We start from the raw sequence: 18,390 nt of genomic DNA, 5'->3' as shown, positions 1-18,390 counted from the left end.
TCTCTTCCAGAAACAACCCAATGTATACGTGTATTGGTTTGGTTTATTACCTTGGAGGGCAGAGAATATTACAGTTAATTGTGTCTATACAGATAATTGTGTCCTTCCTTATTCTGGTAATGGCATTTGCAAAGTGTGTTGTTCCCACCCCTCGGCTTTAAGCATCATTAACCGAAAAATAGTGCGATTCTCTTCTTTTTCAGTAAAACTGCTTGTATGTATATAACGTTAAGAATTTGTCGTCAAATCCATACACATATGATATGTTCTAAACATGGTATATCTATTTCTAAACATGGTATATCTACTTCTAAACATGGTATATCTACTTCTAAACATGGTATATCTATTTCAATAGCAAAGGCGTTTAACCGAAATAAATATAAATCAAAAGTCAAAGCACAGACAAAGACAGTTTATTGATACTTATATAATAATTATCATTTTTGGCGTTTAATTTGAAGGCAGCTGATTACCTTTTGCAAACAATGAACATTGTAAAGCGTACGGCTTAGTTACATAATGTTGTTGGTAAATATAAATAAATGTCTATCACTAGCAAGACCAGTTATGACTATCAATAAGGATTTCGATCAATGTGACTCGGCCATCGATTTAAAAGGAAATTTAATAGCGTTTTCAAACCCACGACAAAATAATTTGGACTCTGTAAAGAAATGCAAACAAACGAGCAAAATGTTTTGAAAGAATTATGGGTCGATGAAAGATCGTAACGTTGGTAAAGTGTCATGGCGTATTCCAGCATTGATCAAGAGTTTTGGTGCGATTATTCTGTGAAAACGTTGTTGCTGTTTCCGAAACAATTGTATTATTTTTAAAAGACATATGGCAAGCTAGATCTATGTGACTGACTGTATTCCACAATCGGAGAAATACCAAATGGATTTTGTTACAACGAGAAAACAAAACAAACTTTGACCGTCATTGTAGTAAACCATACTTCGTCTGGAGACAGGTTTGTCGAGATTTAGATACAAGGCGATAATGATTAAGACTTTCATATTAAGCACTCCTTCATACAATGCACAACCGTAACGCACAACTTCATCTTCACAGAGTAAAATGTCGGATCTCGGTAGCACTTTAGCACCTTCAGAGCAGGTTGACGGGGCTACTCCTTTACCGAGCCAGGTACGTAGTTCAATCCTTGATATGTGCTCCAAACATTCAATCTGTCAGTTCTAACAGAATCTCATACAGCATGGAAGACATTGTTACAAGGTGTATTTTACATTTAACCCCTTGTGGTAACAGGAAGTATGGGGTTTTCTTAGAAAGGGCACTTTGATGATGTACTAGGGCACCTGCCCAGTAGATACTAGTATCCTCCAGAAATACCTGCTTCCACAACTACCTGTCTGCTTTATTCTTGACTGTATGTGACCAATGCTTGATGACACAAAAGATGCAGTTCACATGTCGACTTAATGATACTTGACGGCTACCAGCCTTTCTTTATCATGGCATCACCTTCATCAGATTAGCTTCTTGGCTACGTATATGCAGTTATGATTTTCCAATATTTGGATATCATAAACGTTTCTCCATTGCTAAGCCTTGGCAGACTGAATGATCCAAGCATATATATTCATATAACTTTCTACTTGAATCCTAACCCTTTTCAGGCCTAAATTGGGTGTTGCTTTGTTTATTCAAATATCTTGGTTCTCAGAAATGCGTGCTATTTTCCTGAAAAATAAAATAATTCATTCACCACGTTTTTCTTTCTTTGATGGTGTGTTTGTTTGATCTTTCCACTCTATCACATTGGTGTTGATTTGGCGTTCATCACATAGAATAACATTTGGATATTCAACCAATGAGTAGCATTGTATTTGAAATCTTTGTCATCTTCCATTAAGGTTGATTTTCATGAGGAGGAGGATGAACCTCCTAAAGAAGAAATTAAGGTAAAAAAAAATTGTTCATGCACTGGAGGGTCGTGTTACACGCACATTCAACGCAGCACAAAGGAGGCTATTCTTATTGCGTCATGGACGTTCTTGTTGAAGATCGGAGCAAAATGTCTTTAGATATGCATAGACGTGTACCATGTAGAATCTGATTTATCGTACTCTGATTGAAAATTTAAAACCACGATCAAAGGTTTCTTTCAAAATAAGGCAACTACCCGTAAGGTAGAGAACAAATTCTATTCTGAATTTCAAAATCCGTCTACATTGATAGTTTTTTCTTTAAAATGAAAACTCAATAGTTTAATCTTACACGAATGAAACTTTGAATTTGAAATGTTTGCAAGGATTTTGTAATTTTTTCATGTTCTCCGTTTTGTTTCCTTGGCAACCACATGATTGACAAATGAATACTACGAAAGCACGATATAAATATTTTACATGAATTGTTTTGAAAAACAAGACAAATGCTTTTGTAAGGCAATACCCCCCCCCCCCTACACACTGAATGCACCAACAACTTCTGTACACAGACGGTAACACTCTACCTTGGAACAGTGTTCTTGGTGGTATATATATATATATATATATATATATATATATATATATATACATATATTGATGTGTTTTTATAGCTTGTAAGCGAAGTTGGTAGGTAAATACCGATGATAGATATACCGCCATGGTAAATATTTCAAAATTTGGTTTAATGGGAAAATGTTTAAATTGCTATACTTTTAGTATCATAACCTATAAATTGTTTGTGTGATGCAAGGAATGATGATTTTTAAAATATTCTTATCCTACTTAATTGAAACACTTCAGATTGCTAAGAAATGAATTGAAATTAAAAAAAAAAAAAGTTCCTTGAAATACTAAATTGCAAATAGCAGTGTTTGATGATAATCAGAATTAATCAAGTTTTCTACTGTAATAATTAAGAAATGAGAAATTGATTGTTTTAGGCCATCTGACTTGGGTTCTTTTATGACGTTGAAAGTTGATTGAACAATTGGTCTCTTCTGAATAGGTATTTCAGATAAGCGGACCCGAATAAACCCATAGTCAACATAAGAGCGTTTATTTTAGGTACAGGTATTTTACGCATGGATCTATTTTGCCTTAACTGTAATTCCTGCCTATTAATCGGACAGGAAACAGGGCTTGCAAAATATTATGATTAGTTTGGGACAGATATGCCTGTTGGTGCATAATTTGAGCAATTTCATTTGTTGAATAATTTTTTTTAGCATAGCTCCCGCACATTTCCCAGTGTTTACCAAATTTTACGGTATTCATCAGAATTTCACCCAGTCTTGAAATATACGAATATTTCCCGGGATTTTCCAACTATGCTTACAATACTTTGCAGAGATACAGCATTTAAAGATCGATGTCGTACCCTGTTGTTTTACCTTTTTGATGTTGTTTGCACATGGTGCGGCAAAAATTGGTTGTAGATATTGTATTTTGTATATTAATATCTTTTATTTACATGTATTATCTACATGACATTGCAAAAACTGCAATATTTTTTATGATTATAAAAACACTAGTGAAAAATTTATACTCTATATTTGGGTATTTATTCTAGAGGACTAGGAAGGTTGAATTTACAGGTTTCATACTTTAACTGAATAGTGATGGCGATCAACAACAATGAAGAATGCTGTCAAATTGTGTTACAAAGTCGTCTTTGTATATATACTATTTCTCAGTGAATTTGATAAGTCTAGAGATTATAGAAATGCAGACCCGCTGCGAAAATCAATATCTACGTTTCACGACCTTTTGACTCGATAAACATTTCATTTATACCAAGAAGACTGTCGTAAAATAGAAAACCTGACATGCGAACAAAAAGCAAAATCTCTACAATGAGATTTAATATGATCATAGCTGTACTCATGCGTTTTTAAAAATATTTTTCAAGCAGTTTAAATTCTAAGCTTCAATCTTGAAGTATTCTACAACTTCATTGTTATGCACATGAAATAAGACAATATCCTAAAGTTCGATTTGGCCAGCTTGACGTTTTTAAATGAAGTAACCATCGAAAACCTTCACGTTTCTAATCGCCATCTCGTTCTTAGAAAGAAGACACTGAAACTAAAATCAAAGAAATAAAAAAGGTGGCATTAAAGGTACCTTTGTGTGGAATGAATTTTGGATTAAATGTTATCAATAGATTGGTGATGGTTAGGTGATGGTCCCGCATTTTGTGTTATTATATATGAAGTGCAAGAGATGGTTTTTATCACAATTAATGGTTATCATCACAATTAAATGGTTTTCATCACTATCAAATGGTTTTCATCACAACTTGCATTTATATTGGATGCTATTTCTATAGAAGTGATTCACTGGCTGCCACGAAGTATATTGATGTTTATATATAACGCCATGTACGTATATCTATTGATTAAACTTTTGGGATAAGAAAATGTCTTCTTTAAATTCTAATTCAAAATCATTCCCGACAGGAACCAACACCAAGAGAAGAGGAACAACATGATGAACAAGTAAGTCCTACTTTCAGTTTCATTAAGAAATGATCTTTAGTAAGTGTACTTTACAAAAAGGAATTCGAATTGATGTCTACGTACAAGCGATTAGCCATGCTGTTGTCATGATACAGTGAATCTGAAGACTGTTTAACGACCTAAATCAACCAAACTGACATTGATTTTCTTTCATTTCAGCGACCAGGAGGACCAAGCTCTGTAAGTTATGTCATTTGCAAGAGACGCGTAATTTTGTAGGTCCTACTGACACTGTTGCACGTCTAAACATGTGATCTTGATATCTAATACAGGGAGAGAGTGGTGAATCATCGGAAGACGAGGAAGAAGTTCAAAGAAGGATCAGAGAAATTGGGGGAAAGAAACACGGACCAGACTATGTGGTAATTCATTTTTTCTTGTGTTTTTTTTTAAAAATTATGTTCGTAAAAATGTTGAAGCCTTTATTAGATAGTAACATCTTCTTTCAGCCTGAGGGACAGTTGAGCAAAGTACTTGTTACCAGAAATATGCACGAGAAAAAGAGAAACAAGAAACAGAAGAAACTAGGCCAGTTTGCTCGAGGAAAGTCGAAAGGCGACAAGCGTAAGGATGGTAGTGGTACCCCGGACTTGTTAGAAGAGGAGAAACTGAAAAAGAATGGGGACGGAATCAAAGCTGAGTACATGGAGCAGTACGTGAACAAGAAGCGGATCGAAACCAGGCTCGACGAAGAACACTACTGGAGCGTGGACGACGGACTGGACCAGTTCAAACTGGAGGAGTATGATGACGTAAGTTTCTTACGTCACTGATTTGATCGATGAGCTTCGAGAATTATGATGACATAATTGTTGTGTGCATTAATTTGATCGATGAGCTTGTTATATGCAGGTTGAAACATTTCACTAATCAGTCTTTGCAATGAGCGTTATGTACAGTTACACGGTATAACCAACGTCTCAGCTACAACAAATGGTGAACTTAATAACAATGAAGTCTGTAATGGCACAGTATTTCTAATTATAAGTAGAATAGGTGGAAGACCCCACGTAGCAGTTACAGATGCATTCCAATTTATTATACAAGAGACGCATAGGCCACATTGCTCACATGGACGTATTGGTGTTAAACATGACTCCAATCTGGCTCCGGGATAAATGGTGTAAATTTAAATCCACCTAGGCGATTGTATATTATTTTGACAAATTGTAGTCTTTTGGTTCTAAAGAAGATTAATTTCAAGCACTTTTACTATGTATTCCTACGTAAAACGGTAAACACCTCTTGTGGCTCGTTTGTGCAACAGGGATGATGGTGTAAAACAGACACCGATCTATGTGCATTACACATGTATGTCTGCATATTGATTTCACATACTATAGTATTGTACCCTCGTGGCTTTCAGAGAATGTTCCATTGTAAAAATTGTGGCACTATCCTGAATTTGGATCACGTGGTGAACACACCTGAATCCACACTGTATTGTAATACCTGCATACCAAATATCATGTCGAAATTCTGTAGCATTGTGGCTCTTGAGCAGAAAAAGTTTGAAAGAGTTTTCTGATAGATTACTTTCTGTTATCCCAGTCTGACCTCACATGAAGGTCATTGCATATGGATTATTCCACATGTTGTCCTCTTGTGGTTTTTATTGATATTTTCAAAGATTGTTTTCTATGTATGTCTAATGTAAAACGTTTAACCCTTATTGTGACTCGGGGGCTCATGGTGTGAGTTTGAATATTTAGTATGTCTGACAGTTTCATATAATTCATTTTGCTTCTCTGGTGAAGTAGTTTTTGAGAAGATTCTTTGAACATCCCATCCTATTTTGAATATTTCTTAATCATTTTCTCTCGGAAAGGGCAGTGTCCTCTATTCATGAAAACAAACTTTAAAAATCTACTTTACCAAAGGATGTTTTGTGGCAAGCTTACTATACGTTGGTTCTCTGGTTCTTGAGAAGAGTGTGAAAATGTGCAAAGTTTAGAGACATCTACAGACAGAAAATGGACAAATTTCGATAAGAAAAACTAGCACTATCTTTCAGTTCAGGCGAGCTAAAATTGAACAGATTGAGTAGTCCGTCGGTATTGACGGATAGCAAACAAATTCTGCAGCACGATCTTAAAAATAAATTACGATTGTTTTATTGTTGAAATTGTAACGTCAAGCTATATATTGCATAGTAAAGATTTACATGTTTACAATTGTTTATCATATAATTTGAAATTATAGACCAAGAGTCCGGGTCTGTATATTGTTTAAGGCATTAAAACGTTATGGTTTATAACATGAATACATATTTTACACAATTTCAAGAATTTTGGAATGATTACGCAGATATAAAGTCAATATGAGTACGGCACCATGATAGCAGACAAGAGTTTTTATGTCTTTGAAAAGAGGACTGAAATACGCCATTCGTGAATTTCTTTGGTTGCCTTGTGCTATATTTTGTGTACGGTCAAACTATTTAATTATGTACAAGTGTGGGTATCAAAGTGTAATCTATAGCTAACTGTGAAGCACTTAATATTGGCAATAACCTCTTTAATTGAATTGATTTTACTCTTAAATAGAACAGAAAGAGGGTTTGCATATAATGAAATCTGTTAGGGGTATTGTTGTGTTATTTTACTATTTTTTTTTCTTCCTTTCAAAATGAAGCATTAAATGTTTTCATTGGGAAAAGATTTAAGGAAAACAAGGAATAGATTTCAATGGCACTTGCTGGAAATTAGGATTTCGAGTTTGACACGTATGAAACAGTTTCAAGAGTTTGGATTGCTTCAGGGTGAGACACGGATATCAGTTTATTATGTAACGAGTTCTGATCAAATTACACTTGCGTCAGTGAATACTGAATATGATTGATAGTATGTCAAACTTCAGACGTTCTGAGTGTTTTAAATAAGATTTAATCTGCAGACGTCCTGAATCTTCAACTACTGTACTTGCGTTTTCAACCATTTTGACCTTAAGATTGACACAACTTTGATTTAAATAAATTACAATTGTCTTGCGTTGGTTTATACCTGTTCATATCCGTCTGCAAGTTAGAGAATCAAAACTGTCTGCTCTATCGAGGGTTTAGAAATAAGATGAGAAAACAAAACCCTAGAAATGAAGGATGTTCATACCCTATGCATGATAGCCTTGTTTCTAGGTAATACCCCCACCCCAAATCCTCCCACAAATGTATATGTCAATTATTGATATGTTTACGCCATTCTCAATGTTTTGAATTTACTTTGTGGATATAAATTCAGTTATTAGAATTTGACATTGCCACCACGAGCTTTAGGGTTGAGATAAAATTTCAAACATGCAAACAAGTCCCTTTGATTAATGGAATTAACTTTTATATTTCAATTCCTGAATTTACACCCACCCAACAAAGAACAAAACAGAAGATATAATGAACAATTTTGTTTTGATTTTCAAACTTTAGGAGTTCGAAGATTCCTTTCCAAAAGAAGGGGAGCAGAAGAAAGATGTAGAAGAAATGGTTGTTGAGAATGTTGATGACGTGACTAGAACAAACATGGTGGTCGTCGAGAAAGACCGCGAAAAGGACAGCGGTACAGACAGTCCGGGTCTAAAGGATACGACCCAGAGAGACGATGATAACGACGCTAACATTGACAGTGACCCTGACCTACGCGATGTGGAGGACGACGATATATTTGATGAGGACTACGTCAAAGGAACGACGAAACTACCCCCAGGGTTTATTCGAGACACAGAGGGTCGAATCATTGTAAGTGTGTTAAGGCAGTTATATATATGAAGACTTAACACCTCGATAAAACCCAGTAAAATTTTCTATATTCAGAAGAAAGTCATTTTCTTTTAGTAGCTTTTGATCTAATGATCATTTTATGATCTAAATGAAAATTAAGATTTATGATAAATTCAAATAAAAATGTATTATAAAAAAGAACCCCAACTATAAAAACAAAATGAAATTCTTATTGTACTGTATTCGAACTCGGGATCTGAAAAAACTGATAAACGCTAACTCATCAAGATACAATGCAAGCGCGCAAATTAATATGGAAAAACATGATTATGATGTATATACGTACTATTCAAAAATGTATTTTCCACAAAGCACGGACTAACCTTGAAAATATCTATAATGCTGTCTGCAGCTTTTTTCCATGGATTCGTTTCCACGGGAGGCTAAATTTGTGAAATCAACATTGTCGTAGTAGTACAGGTGCAATGTGGTGACGTTTTTCAATTGGCAAATATAAAAATAAAATAAAAAAGTTTATTCACTATATTAACACATTTTTATATGTACCAGTATTTAGTCATTCTACTGAGTTTAATAGAGATTTTGATTTTTAGTTCTAATTTATCGATTCCTTTAAAATAATTCCAATATCTACATGACAACATGGTCAGCTGAGAGGGGGAAACCATTAAGGTTTCAAAGCGGATTGAAAAACAAATGAATTGACCAAATCAGAATGTAAGACAAGTCATGAAGAAGTGGAGTTTGTCTTCTATTGCAGCGAGTCACAGATGGTCAAATAATTTCTGAGGAAGAAATGGCACATTATTTCAAGAAAGCGAGAGTCAGAAGATTGTTCAAAATCCAGCGCCTTAAACGGAACAAGAAAGGACGGCCTACAGGGGTAAAACAAGGATAATTATTGAAAAGATATTAGAATACTGAATAACAATAAAATACTGAATACATATGCAACTGTCATATTCTTTTCTTGTAGGGTTATATTGCTGATGATTTTGGTCCTGAGGTAATGCAAACTCAGAACGAGGATAAGAAAGATGTGGATGGAGAAGATGGACCCAGACCTAAGCACCCAAGGTCTTCTGCAGACAGACTAGGCTCATCGGAGGTAGACATTTGGGGAATAAAATCTTCTCATGAAATGGAAATATATTAAACAAAGCACAGAGAAAACTATGAATCTTTTAAACCTTGTCAATTAATATCAAAGAACTGAATGGAGTTATACATGTATCCTTCGAGAGTTTTTCACTCATATTAAGACGTCACGAACTTTGACCTATGCTATACGTTCTTTGCTATTTAGCAGTGATGGTTCTTTATCATGTCAACACGAACCGTGACAAGGGACCTTGGTCTTTCAAGTGGTTTCTTTTCTTAACCCACAACTTTTTTCAATGCCAAGTGCTTGACTATGGAAACAACTTAGATTTGTCGCGACCGGGGCTAGAACTCACAATTTATCATACACAGGGAGTTACTGTTAGGGGGCCATTTTATTGAAACAATAAAGTTCAACCTGTGTTTTCAATTAACACTTTCTTCAAATATCTTCTAGCGAAAACAGAAAGGCTCTTTAACCAAAGTGGATAACACTGGCGGCAAGTCCGTCGCCTTCAATGTCGGCGAGAATGACGAGGAGGATATCATTACCTTTGGGGAAGATGATGACGATGTTAAACGAAAGGTAAACATTCCTCTTACAATATGAAAATACCAGTTTTAAAAGTATATATAATTATTGAAGCAATTCAGTTATTCACTCCAAATAAATGATCTGTTTTATGATTAACAGGGCCGTCGGGATGTAGCAACACCCAGCCGTGAGCTCCTGAAGAAGCGTTTGTTTAAATCCAAAAGAAAACGAGATCCTCATGTAGGTGGAGCAAACATATGTTAACGGTAGTCTTAAGAAGGAACAGTCTGTTTTCATACCCCCCAAAAACATTGATAATACACATAAGATTTTAAGTATATTGACTTATTCCTTTTCAGTTAATATACGTGTCCGAGTCCGAGAAGCCAAGAGAACTGAATAACCTGGTAAAGGTTTACGGTCGCGGTGGAGGATTCGGGTCTTCGTTAGGAGGAACCGGAATAGGAGGACGGCCACCTCTTCCTCCATCTTCCCTACAGAGAAATGACAGTACAAGGGGGTCTCTTAACCCTGAACAACTAAGACAATTCCGCCAGGGTCTTGCTAATGATAAGCAATTCCTTGATCATAAACAAGGTATATAAATTTCACGTAGGATGATGTTATACAATAGAACCAGATATTTAGTAGATCATTTGATACATGTTTGTTTGTTTGTTTTAAAGGTGGAAACGACAGATACATTAGGGAAGCATTCACAACGCCAAATGAACTTGAAATCGAGGAAATTAGAATGGATGATGAGGTATTTATAATGAAAACATTAGTAGTGATTGTCAAAATGAAAGCTTAACTATGCATTTACTTGGTTTTCACCATGTTGACATACGTTATTTCAGGAACGTAAATCGATTGACATTGGTGACGAAGATGAGTTTGTCCTTGTGGGTAACAGAACACAGCCCCGTCCCGAGGGATACGTAAGTTTAATGAACATTCTACCGATTTTACAATGAATAATGACTTAGCTGGTGTAAAATGTTGTTCTCTAATTTTGACAGCAAGATTCACCAGAACCATTTTTCACGATTGTAAGACGTAGTGGAGAAAAATTGAATAATGAACCAACACCGCCATGGTGTACACGTCATGAATTACGTCACACTATCCCATGGTCACTCAGAAAACCGACATCTATGACAAGGGCAAACACAACACTCGATGAATCTGGAGAAAATATGCGCATAGCTGGTGCTTCGAAATCAGCAGACGCCAGAAAGCGAGATATGGATGAATGGCGTCTGAAAATACTTCTAGAGGAACTGTATAAAGACAAAAAATATTTTGACCATGTGATCGACTCAACAGGTATCGCATCCATAACATTTCAAGAAATTAAAGACATATTCAAAAAAGACGTACTAAAGAATTTGTTAATAACAATGCTTCTTATTTTTCCTCATAGAAAGAGACAAAGATCCGGTATTGGACGAACGAGATCTTGCAGAACATGGGCGAGGATATCTCCTGGACAGAGCTGAATTCTGGGATCAGCAGATGAGGGACAATCCTATGCCCCTCCCGCCTTGGTGTGTTCCCTCTCGAGTAAACACGACATTGAGATTAGAGTCAGGGCGCGGATCTCAGACTTCTACAGTTACTCCCCCTATATATAGACAAACACCTCCTCCCCTGAATGTGCCAAACGAAAGCAAGGACTCCCTCTAAAACCCCACTTGCTCAATCTCTCAATAAAAGAAGAAACACAAAGGTTCTTCCATCGATATTACCTCCATTGTGAAACAGATGTCATCGTTGGGATTCGGGTATCATGTTTTGTCCTGTTATTTTCGTGTTTCTGTCGAACTTGAATATCAATGTGTTATTGTACTTGATTTTTGTTATGTATATAATGTTACTGACGACTTGTTTAATTGATATGTGTATTTATTGTTAATTGCGTTATTAATGTTAACTGTGCTGGTAACATCACTCACTAGATAGGTTTTACAATAGACAAAACTTTGTGAGTGTGCGGAATGGGACACTTTGTGGCATATTTTGGTGTTTTGAGACGTACCCGAGTGTTTGTAAGACTGTGATACTACGCTGTGATCGACGTTGTTACAGTACATGATCAGTATTATTTTAGTTTTAGACTTGTTTTAAAAGATGTAAGTATCTTTTTCCTCATTCCCGTCCTTCACTCTCTGATTTGTGAATGTATCGTATTCTACGCAAACCTTACGCTGCTGAAGTTCTAAGTAACATTCTAAAAGCAAAGAGCATGCAATATATTGATACTGTGTTTGTATGTGTATGGTTTATATCTGACTCTCAAAGACTGCAATAAAATTGTTCGAAAGCTGTTTTGAGTTTTATTGATGTTTCAAATATTTATACGATAAAAACCCTGTGTTTTAGAACTCGCTGGAAGGAAAATTACTACGATGTTTTCCTCAAGACCCTGTAATTCCAAATGTTCGTACTGACATATTGCAAGAAATGGAGAAAAATATAGAAGTTAAAGATGCAAGAAAATGGCCCTGAAAATCTCGAGATAAAATTTAAATGGGGTCAACTACTAGTGCATGGATTTATTTATCGCATATTTACCCCTTTATCCAATTATTGGTATCCCCTAGTAGGTGTTCCTACGCCGCGTGACGTAATGTGCATAGAAACTAGATCAGGGTGACATAATCCCCCCCCCATTGATAGAGGTGGCACAGGTGTTGTTAAGTACTAGTCTCTGTAAGAATCATGCAGAAGGTGGCATACTGATAATCTTGAATTTTAACGAAAATTTCCATAACTCTTCGTTACAATGATATATAATGACATACAAAGTAAACATTCTGTGCGACAACGGTTGCTATGGAAAATTAAATATTTGAAAACAATGCTAAGGCTCGGTGATAGAAAATACACAACTCATTGGATAATACTCATAACCAGTCACAAACCGTGGGAGATCCTATATTTATACAAGTTTGTAATACATCAGTAGATATAGAGATTTTGCTTGATCGATATGACTAAAGTCGTAATTGCCACAATATGTCTGCAGGCATTTCCGGGAAGAAGAAAAAACTTGCAAAATTTCCGTTTTAAATTCCTCTATTAACTGGAACTTTTGAAGCCTCATGTGTTCATTAAAGACATAATTTGATGTTTGAAGCAAATATACTTTTTTTTTTTTTTTTTTTTTTTTTAGATCATTGGCATAATCTCTTTGGTCCTGTTTGTTTTATTGTTAGTATGTTCTTACAAGTATATGATAATACACTATGGTATTCTCTAACAACCTTCGACATGTATCATGCCCTGACCTTGGACTGATATTGGGTATGATATGGAGAAGTTATCACTACAGACCGGACATGAGCGCGGTCTGCTCTGATATGGGTTTTCAAACTGCGGAATTAATGTGTTCGTTTTTGTGGGATTGAAGTGAATGTATAAAATTAAATCTTTTGATATGTGAATTTCAGCTTTTCTGGCCCAGTGGTTCTTGAGAAGATTTTTAAATGATCTCACCCTATTTTTTTTTGTGATGATCTCCCCTTTGAAGGGACACGACCCTTCATTTGAACAAACGTGACTCCCCTTTACCCAAGGATGATTTGTACCAAGTTTGGTTGAAATTGGTCCAATGGTTCTGGAAAAGAAATGTGAAAAGTTTACATACAGACGGACGGACAGACGACGGACAACAGGTAATCAGAAAAGCTCACTTGAGCTTTCAGCTCAGGTGAGCTAATAAAAAAAAGTAATAAACATGAGAATTGTCACTTTGTACTACGTTTGTTTAGGGTTCAATTTATTTCATTTATTACATTATATCTATTTATTCATTTATTCAAATACAAAAAAGGGTGTGTAATGTTTTATTGTTTCGCGCATCCACAAAACTAATGATATATTCAAGTGGTCTTGGGGTGATTAGGGGATAGAGTTGAGTCCAGACGAGTGGAAAACCTAAACATGTATATATGTATATGCCTTTTAAAATCATTATCCTTCCGCGTAAAATTGATTCTACTAACTAATTTTGATTACTATAGCAATTAAGATATCTTAAATAAATATGACTCCACAATTAACTCTTCGTCATAAAGGGATGTACACCTATACAAAATGCATATCGTCAGCATGGCCCGATCCTTAAATCTTCGGCCTAATATCATTAACACTTGCGCCAAGTTGATTTCTTGTCAAATCTGTGATTGATAGTTCAGCGATCGTTTGATGACAGAGCTACTGACCCACGCTATCGAGGGCAGAGAACATGACCCACTCAAACACCTCCCTTTCTTTCAAAATTTGTATGAAAGATTATAATGATATATTAATCATAATGATGCTACCGTATCTCATCGTGTCAAAAATGTTAATCCAATCTATGAGAAATTATGGAACGGAACACAACATTGTATTGTACTTATTATCAAGAAGGCAAGGTGTTGAATAAAAGTACCATGGTTTGTCTTCCATATCCATATAAATATACACATAAAACATTTTAGAATTTCTATTGAACTTTAATGTCACATATTAATAAATGCCTTAACGTAATAACACGGCATTAACATTCTTATATTTCGATCGACGGCGGTATATCCTAACTATGTAGATAATGCTTACTTGAATAAAGTGAAAATTCTAATTAGAAACCTTTCTTCGACATTGATAAGTTTACTTAACGACGCAGACAGCTAACAATAGAAGAATGATATGGATTTCAATGCTCAAATTTAAATCGCCTTATCACCGAGGACCAAAACAAAGACTATGCGTGTCTGGGTCCGTGTTTTACCGGAATATATAGACCTTTCATTTATCAAACTTTGCTTGACGTCATATTATTCAAACTTCTGCATTATGAATACTCATCTTAATAAACACTAGAATATGAAAACATGCATAAACTATTTATTCTCCGCTAAATTGCCGCATGTTTTTCCCCTCCTCTTCAGTTCATTTCATAACTGAATTCAAACTTATTACGTATATCATGACAGGATGGACAGCAGACCGAGATATAAGCCGTCTCCTGAGGTACAAGGTCACTACATGTAAATATAATAAAAGTCATTGATATTTTTTTAAAAACAAATTATGATGAAAATACATGAGCGCTTCACGCCGACCTACTTTTCATGGAGTATGTTGGCGTGAAGTGTCGCAGTTCAAGCCCTCAGGTATTTTCAAACATGAAATTCATTTCTTAAATAACAGAGTTCTATATTGAAAGAAGATACATGTATGGTTGCATATATTCATACATAAACAAATTAAATTACACATTTAACTTTGATTTAACTGTAATGATAAAATTATCAAATAAAATTGCTCAGTGATTCAATGAGAGAGAGAGAGAGAGAGAGAGAGAGAGAGAGAGAGAGAGAGAGAGATATTTAAGGGGTTGGATGCCGGTTGCAGATATTTCTTATATAATGTACATTCACACTGAATTTAATTGAATTTTCTTGATTTTGATATACATTGTACGTATGCACATAACGATTAGCTTTGTATTAACATTATATCTTTTTGAAGAAGCCCAATAAAAAGTAAATTTGATGAGACTGGAACAGTTAGTTGCAATTTAGAAATAGACTAAAATGAATATTACGTTGCTCGGTATTATATTGACTTTCAAGAAAATAAAGATTTACATTTCAAATTCAAGATTTTACATTAGATTGTGAAAGCGTGAATAAACTTTTCGCCATCCTGGGCAGTACCGCATGTTGTTTCCCCTTTCTTTGAGCTCATTTCATGATAACCATTGCCTGCAATGCCTGTTGCCAATCTGAGTATATTTAAGAAATAAATCTCAGTTTTGAAATATTCATTATATTTATATTCTACTTTCATTTCTTATAGACTTCCCAGTCTTCAATGAGACGTCTATATTTATCAAGATTCATACGCGCACTAACATGTGATCCAGAAGATTAAAAAAAAAGCGTGGACGACCAAAATCAAAATGGCACCGAACAATAGAAAAAGAGAGGACAAATGCTGGCTGGCAGTCATGGAATGAGCCAAGAACAACAGCAACCAACAGGAATGCATCTCGCTCTGTAGAGTTTCTACAATGTATGTGCCACCAGGCACGAGGAGGATAGGTGAAGGTGAAGGAATAATTATGTTCATTGTTCATAACTGCAGCGCATTTGTAAGAAAATGACTATCATTACAATTTGTAAAGATATCAAAGGCACAAACATTGGACATGTGAATATCTAAAAAAACGTCAACATACTTTAGAATTCATTTTTAAGTTTATATTTTACTTTCATTTATGCGGGAATTCCCAGCCGTAAAAATAGTAGTGGAACTCTATTTATTAAGATCCATACGCACATTGTTCACAATCATGAGGAAATGGCTATCTATCGAAGGCAAAACATTGGAAAGTAAAATTAAACTATAAAACTTCCAACATTTGATTCGACATGGGAGTTATCAGGTCAAAATAAGAGGCACGTGAGGCAGTTGGCTCACCTGAGTCACATTAAACCCCTACCATTGATCGACACTAGATTAAGGGTCATAGTGCAAATAAAATTGAATATAGACACTACATGATGATGCTGGAATGCCGTTTTGAGAAACTGGGTACCAGTGGTCCTTGAGGTATTTATCCCCAAAATTCATATACTGCAATCTACACTACATGAAGATACTAAGTGCATACCGATTTGAAAAGAAACATGTATATACCTGTGGTAATACGCCAGTTTCGAGATAAGAGCTCTCCTGTGTAGGAGGTTAGTAGAACTTTGCGTGCCTACGTGGGACAGAGTGAGCCTACAGTCAGTGAGGAAGACGATAAAATGTATTAAAAGCGGCTTCTCTTTAAATATGTAAATGTAGGAAATACAATAATATCGAAAGAAATATTTACTAAAGTAAAAACAATGTCATATTTGAAAGTAATATCCTGGATATGATACCTACGAACAACGGAATTACGTGATAACAATATCATGTGTTTAATTAATACTCCATGAATACTTATTACTTATCACTTACTTAGTTTGTGTATCAGTTAAATTCAGGCGATGAAACTAGGTATGAGAAAAATACTGCGTACATTTACTTATGCAGTGATGAATATTCGTCCCACTCCTGCATGTAAACAATTTGTTTCCCGCCTTACTATATATGAGAGTTCTTCAAAGGGAAATAACTCTAACGTATCTCAAACCCGGCGTATTCTAAATAATTATTTTATATGATACAGTGCAAATTTGCAAGGCTTCATTCTGGGCTCATCCTGTCCCCGGAATCGTGGTTTGAACTTTATATCTATATCACATACGGAAAGTTACAAATTAAAGCCTTATTAAAATAATAATAATAATAATGTCCTTTATCTAAACAGGATAGCACAATTAGTTTAAAACTAGTTTACATTGTGGTCCTGAAAACATATATACAGACAGCAGTATTATACAGATACAATACAAAATAGTATATAAAGGTATGTTGTATACATACATGTATGTTATTTACATATTTAAAACTGAAAATAAAACAAAATAAATAGATAAACAAATAAAAATAAAACTGAAAATAATCAAAAACAAATCTATATGGTTTTAATTTCCCGAATGAAAAAAATTTCTAAGATAAGCGGATTTAAAAGTTTCCAATGTTGGGTAATATTTTAAAAATTCTGGCATATTATACCATAACTGCGAACCGTAAATTGTAAAAGATCTTCTAAAATATTGTGTCTTTGCTCTCTGGATATATAATGAATTACTTTGACTTAATCTGGTAGATCTACTGCTAATTTCATGAACATACTGAAAAACATCTAAATAATCGGGGGTTAGACTAAGTAAAACTTTGAAGACAAGAATGATAGTTCTATATACAAAATAGTCTGACAGAGGCATCCATCTAAGTTGCTGCATCATTTCTGTTGTAGGTGTATAAAAATTTCTATTTAAAATCAATCTAGCAGCTCGCTTTTGAAGTTTGCATAATTTGTAAAGACCGTCCTTGTTTTTCATATTGCCCCAAACAGTACAACAGTAGTTAAAATGAGGAAAAACAATTGTATTAAAATTTTTCAGTAATAATTCAGTTGACAAGAATGAACGTAATCTAAACAACACACCTATTTTGCTTGCAAGTTTTTTGGTTAAAATTTCAACATGTTCAGACCACGTGAGATATCTGTCAATATAAACACCAAGTAGTTTTGCACATGATACATTTTCGATGGCGATACTGTCCACTTTTATCGAAAGTTTTCTACAATTTCTTAATTTTTTTTCTGTACCAATTATCATGCACTGCGTTTTCTTGAGATTTATTGTAAGTTTGTTTTTATCCATCCATGCCAAAGTATTCTTAAGATCCATATGTAATTTGTTTTCTATAACATCTATACTTTTATCCGAGACATCTTAGGTTGTATCGTCCGCATACATATGGGCTGCAGAGTATTCTATCTTTTTAAAGATTTGCTAGATTTTTTTCTCAATTTGTTCACTTGCAGACTAGTGGTTGTTCCTTTGTAAAAAAAAAAAAAAAAAAAAAAAAGGAAAAAAAAAAAAG

At 34.8% G+C, this 18,390-nt stretch overlaps 1 protein-coding gene and 1 long non-coding RNA gene across 2 annotated transcripts in view; one reads left to right on the top strand and one right to left on the bottom strand.

Moving 5' to 3' along the window:
• LOC125680179 (uncharacterized) overlaps positions 1-12,173 on the top strand; it is a 34,946-nt gene extending 22,773 nt beyond the window's left edge. The window contains exons 10-24 of the mRNA XM_056153556.1: positions 1,078-1,152; positions 4,418-4,456; positions 4,637-4,657; positions 4,750-4,839; positions 4,927-5,229; positions 7,896-8,204; positions 8,968-9,090; positions 9,184-9,315; positions 9,766-9,894; positions 10,003-10,083; positions 10,203-10,440; positions 10,530-10,609; positions 10,704-10,784; positions 10,866-11,172; positions 11,270-12,173. Of these exons, the coding sequence (XP_056009531.1) occupies positions 1,078-1,152; positions 4,418-4,456; positions 4,637-4,657; positions 4,750-4,839; positions 4,927-5,229; positions 7,896-8,204; positions 8,968-9,090; positions 9,184-9,315; positions 9,766-9,894; positions 10,003-10,083; positions 10,203-10,440; positions 10,530-10,609; positions 10,704-10,784; positions 10,866-11,172; positions 11,270-11,532 (2,271 nt within the window). The 3' untranslated portion in view covers positions 11,533-12,173. The remainder of the gene's footprint in view (positions 1-1,077; positions 1,153-4,417; positions 4,457-4,636; positions 4,658-4,749; positions 4,840-4,926; positions 5,230-7,895; positions 8,205-8,967; positions 9,091-9,183; positions 9,316-9,765; positions 9,895-10,002; positions 10,084-10,202; positions 10,441-10,529; positions 10,610-10,703; positions 10,785-10,865; positions 11,173-11,269) is intronic.
• Positions 12,174-14,329: 2,156 nt separating this feature from the next.
• LOC130052020 (uncharacterized) lies at positions 14,330-18,228 on the bottom strand. The gene is made up of 3 exons (XR_008800332.1): positions 16,848-18,228; positions 16,540-16,626; positions 14,330-14,876 (listed from the first exon to the last, which is right to left on the bottom strand). It is a non-coding gene; the product is annotated as an uncharacterized LOC130052020 (long non-coding RNA).
• Between the last annotated feature and the right edge of the window lie 162 nt (positions 18,229-18,390).

This window comes from Ostrea edulis, chromosome 2 (genome assembly GCF_947568905.1).
Source record: "Ostrea edulis chromosome 2, xbOstEdul1.1, whole genome shotgun sequence".
Taxonomy (NCBI): Eukaryota; Metazoa; Mollusca; class Bivalvia; order Ostreida; family Ostreidae; genus Ostrea; species Ostrea edulis.
The sequence above is the reverse complement of the archived record's forward strand: the minus strand, read 5'-3'. Positions and strand labels throughout refer to the sequence as shown.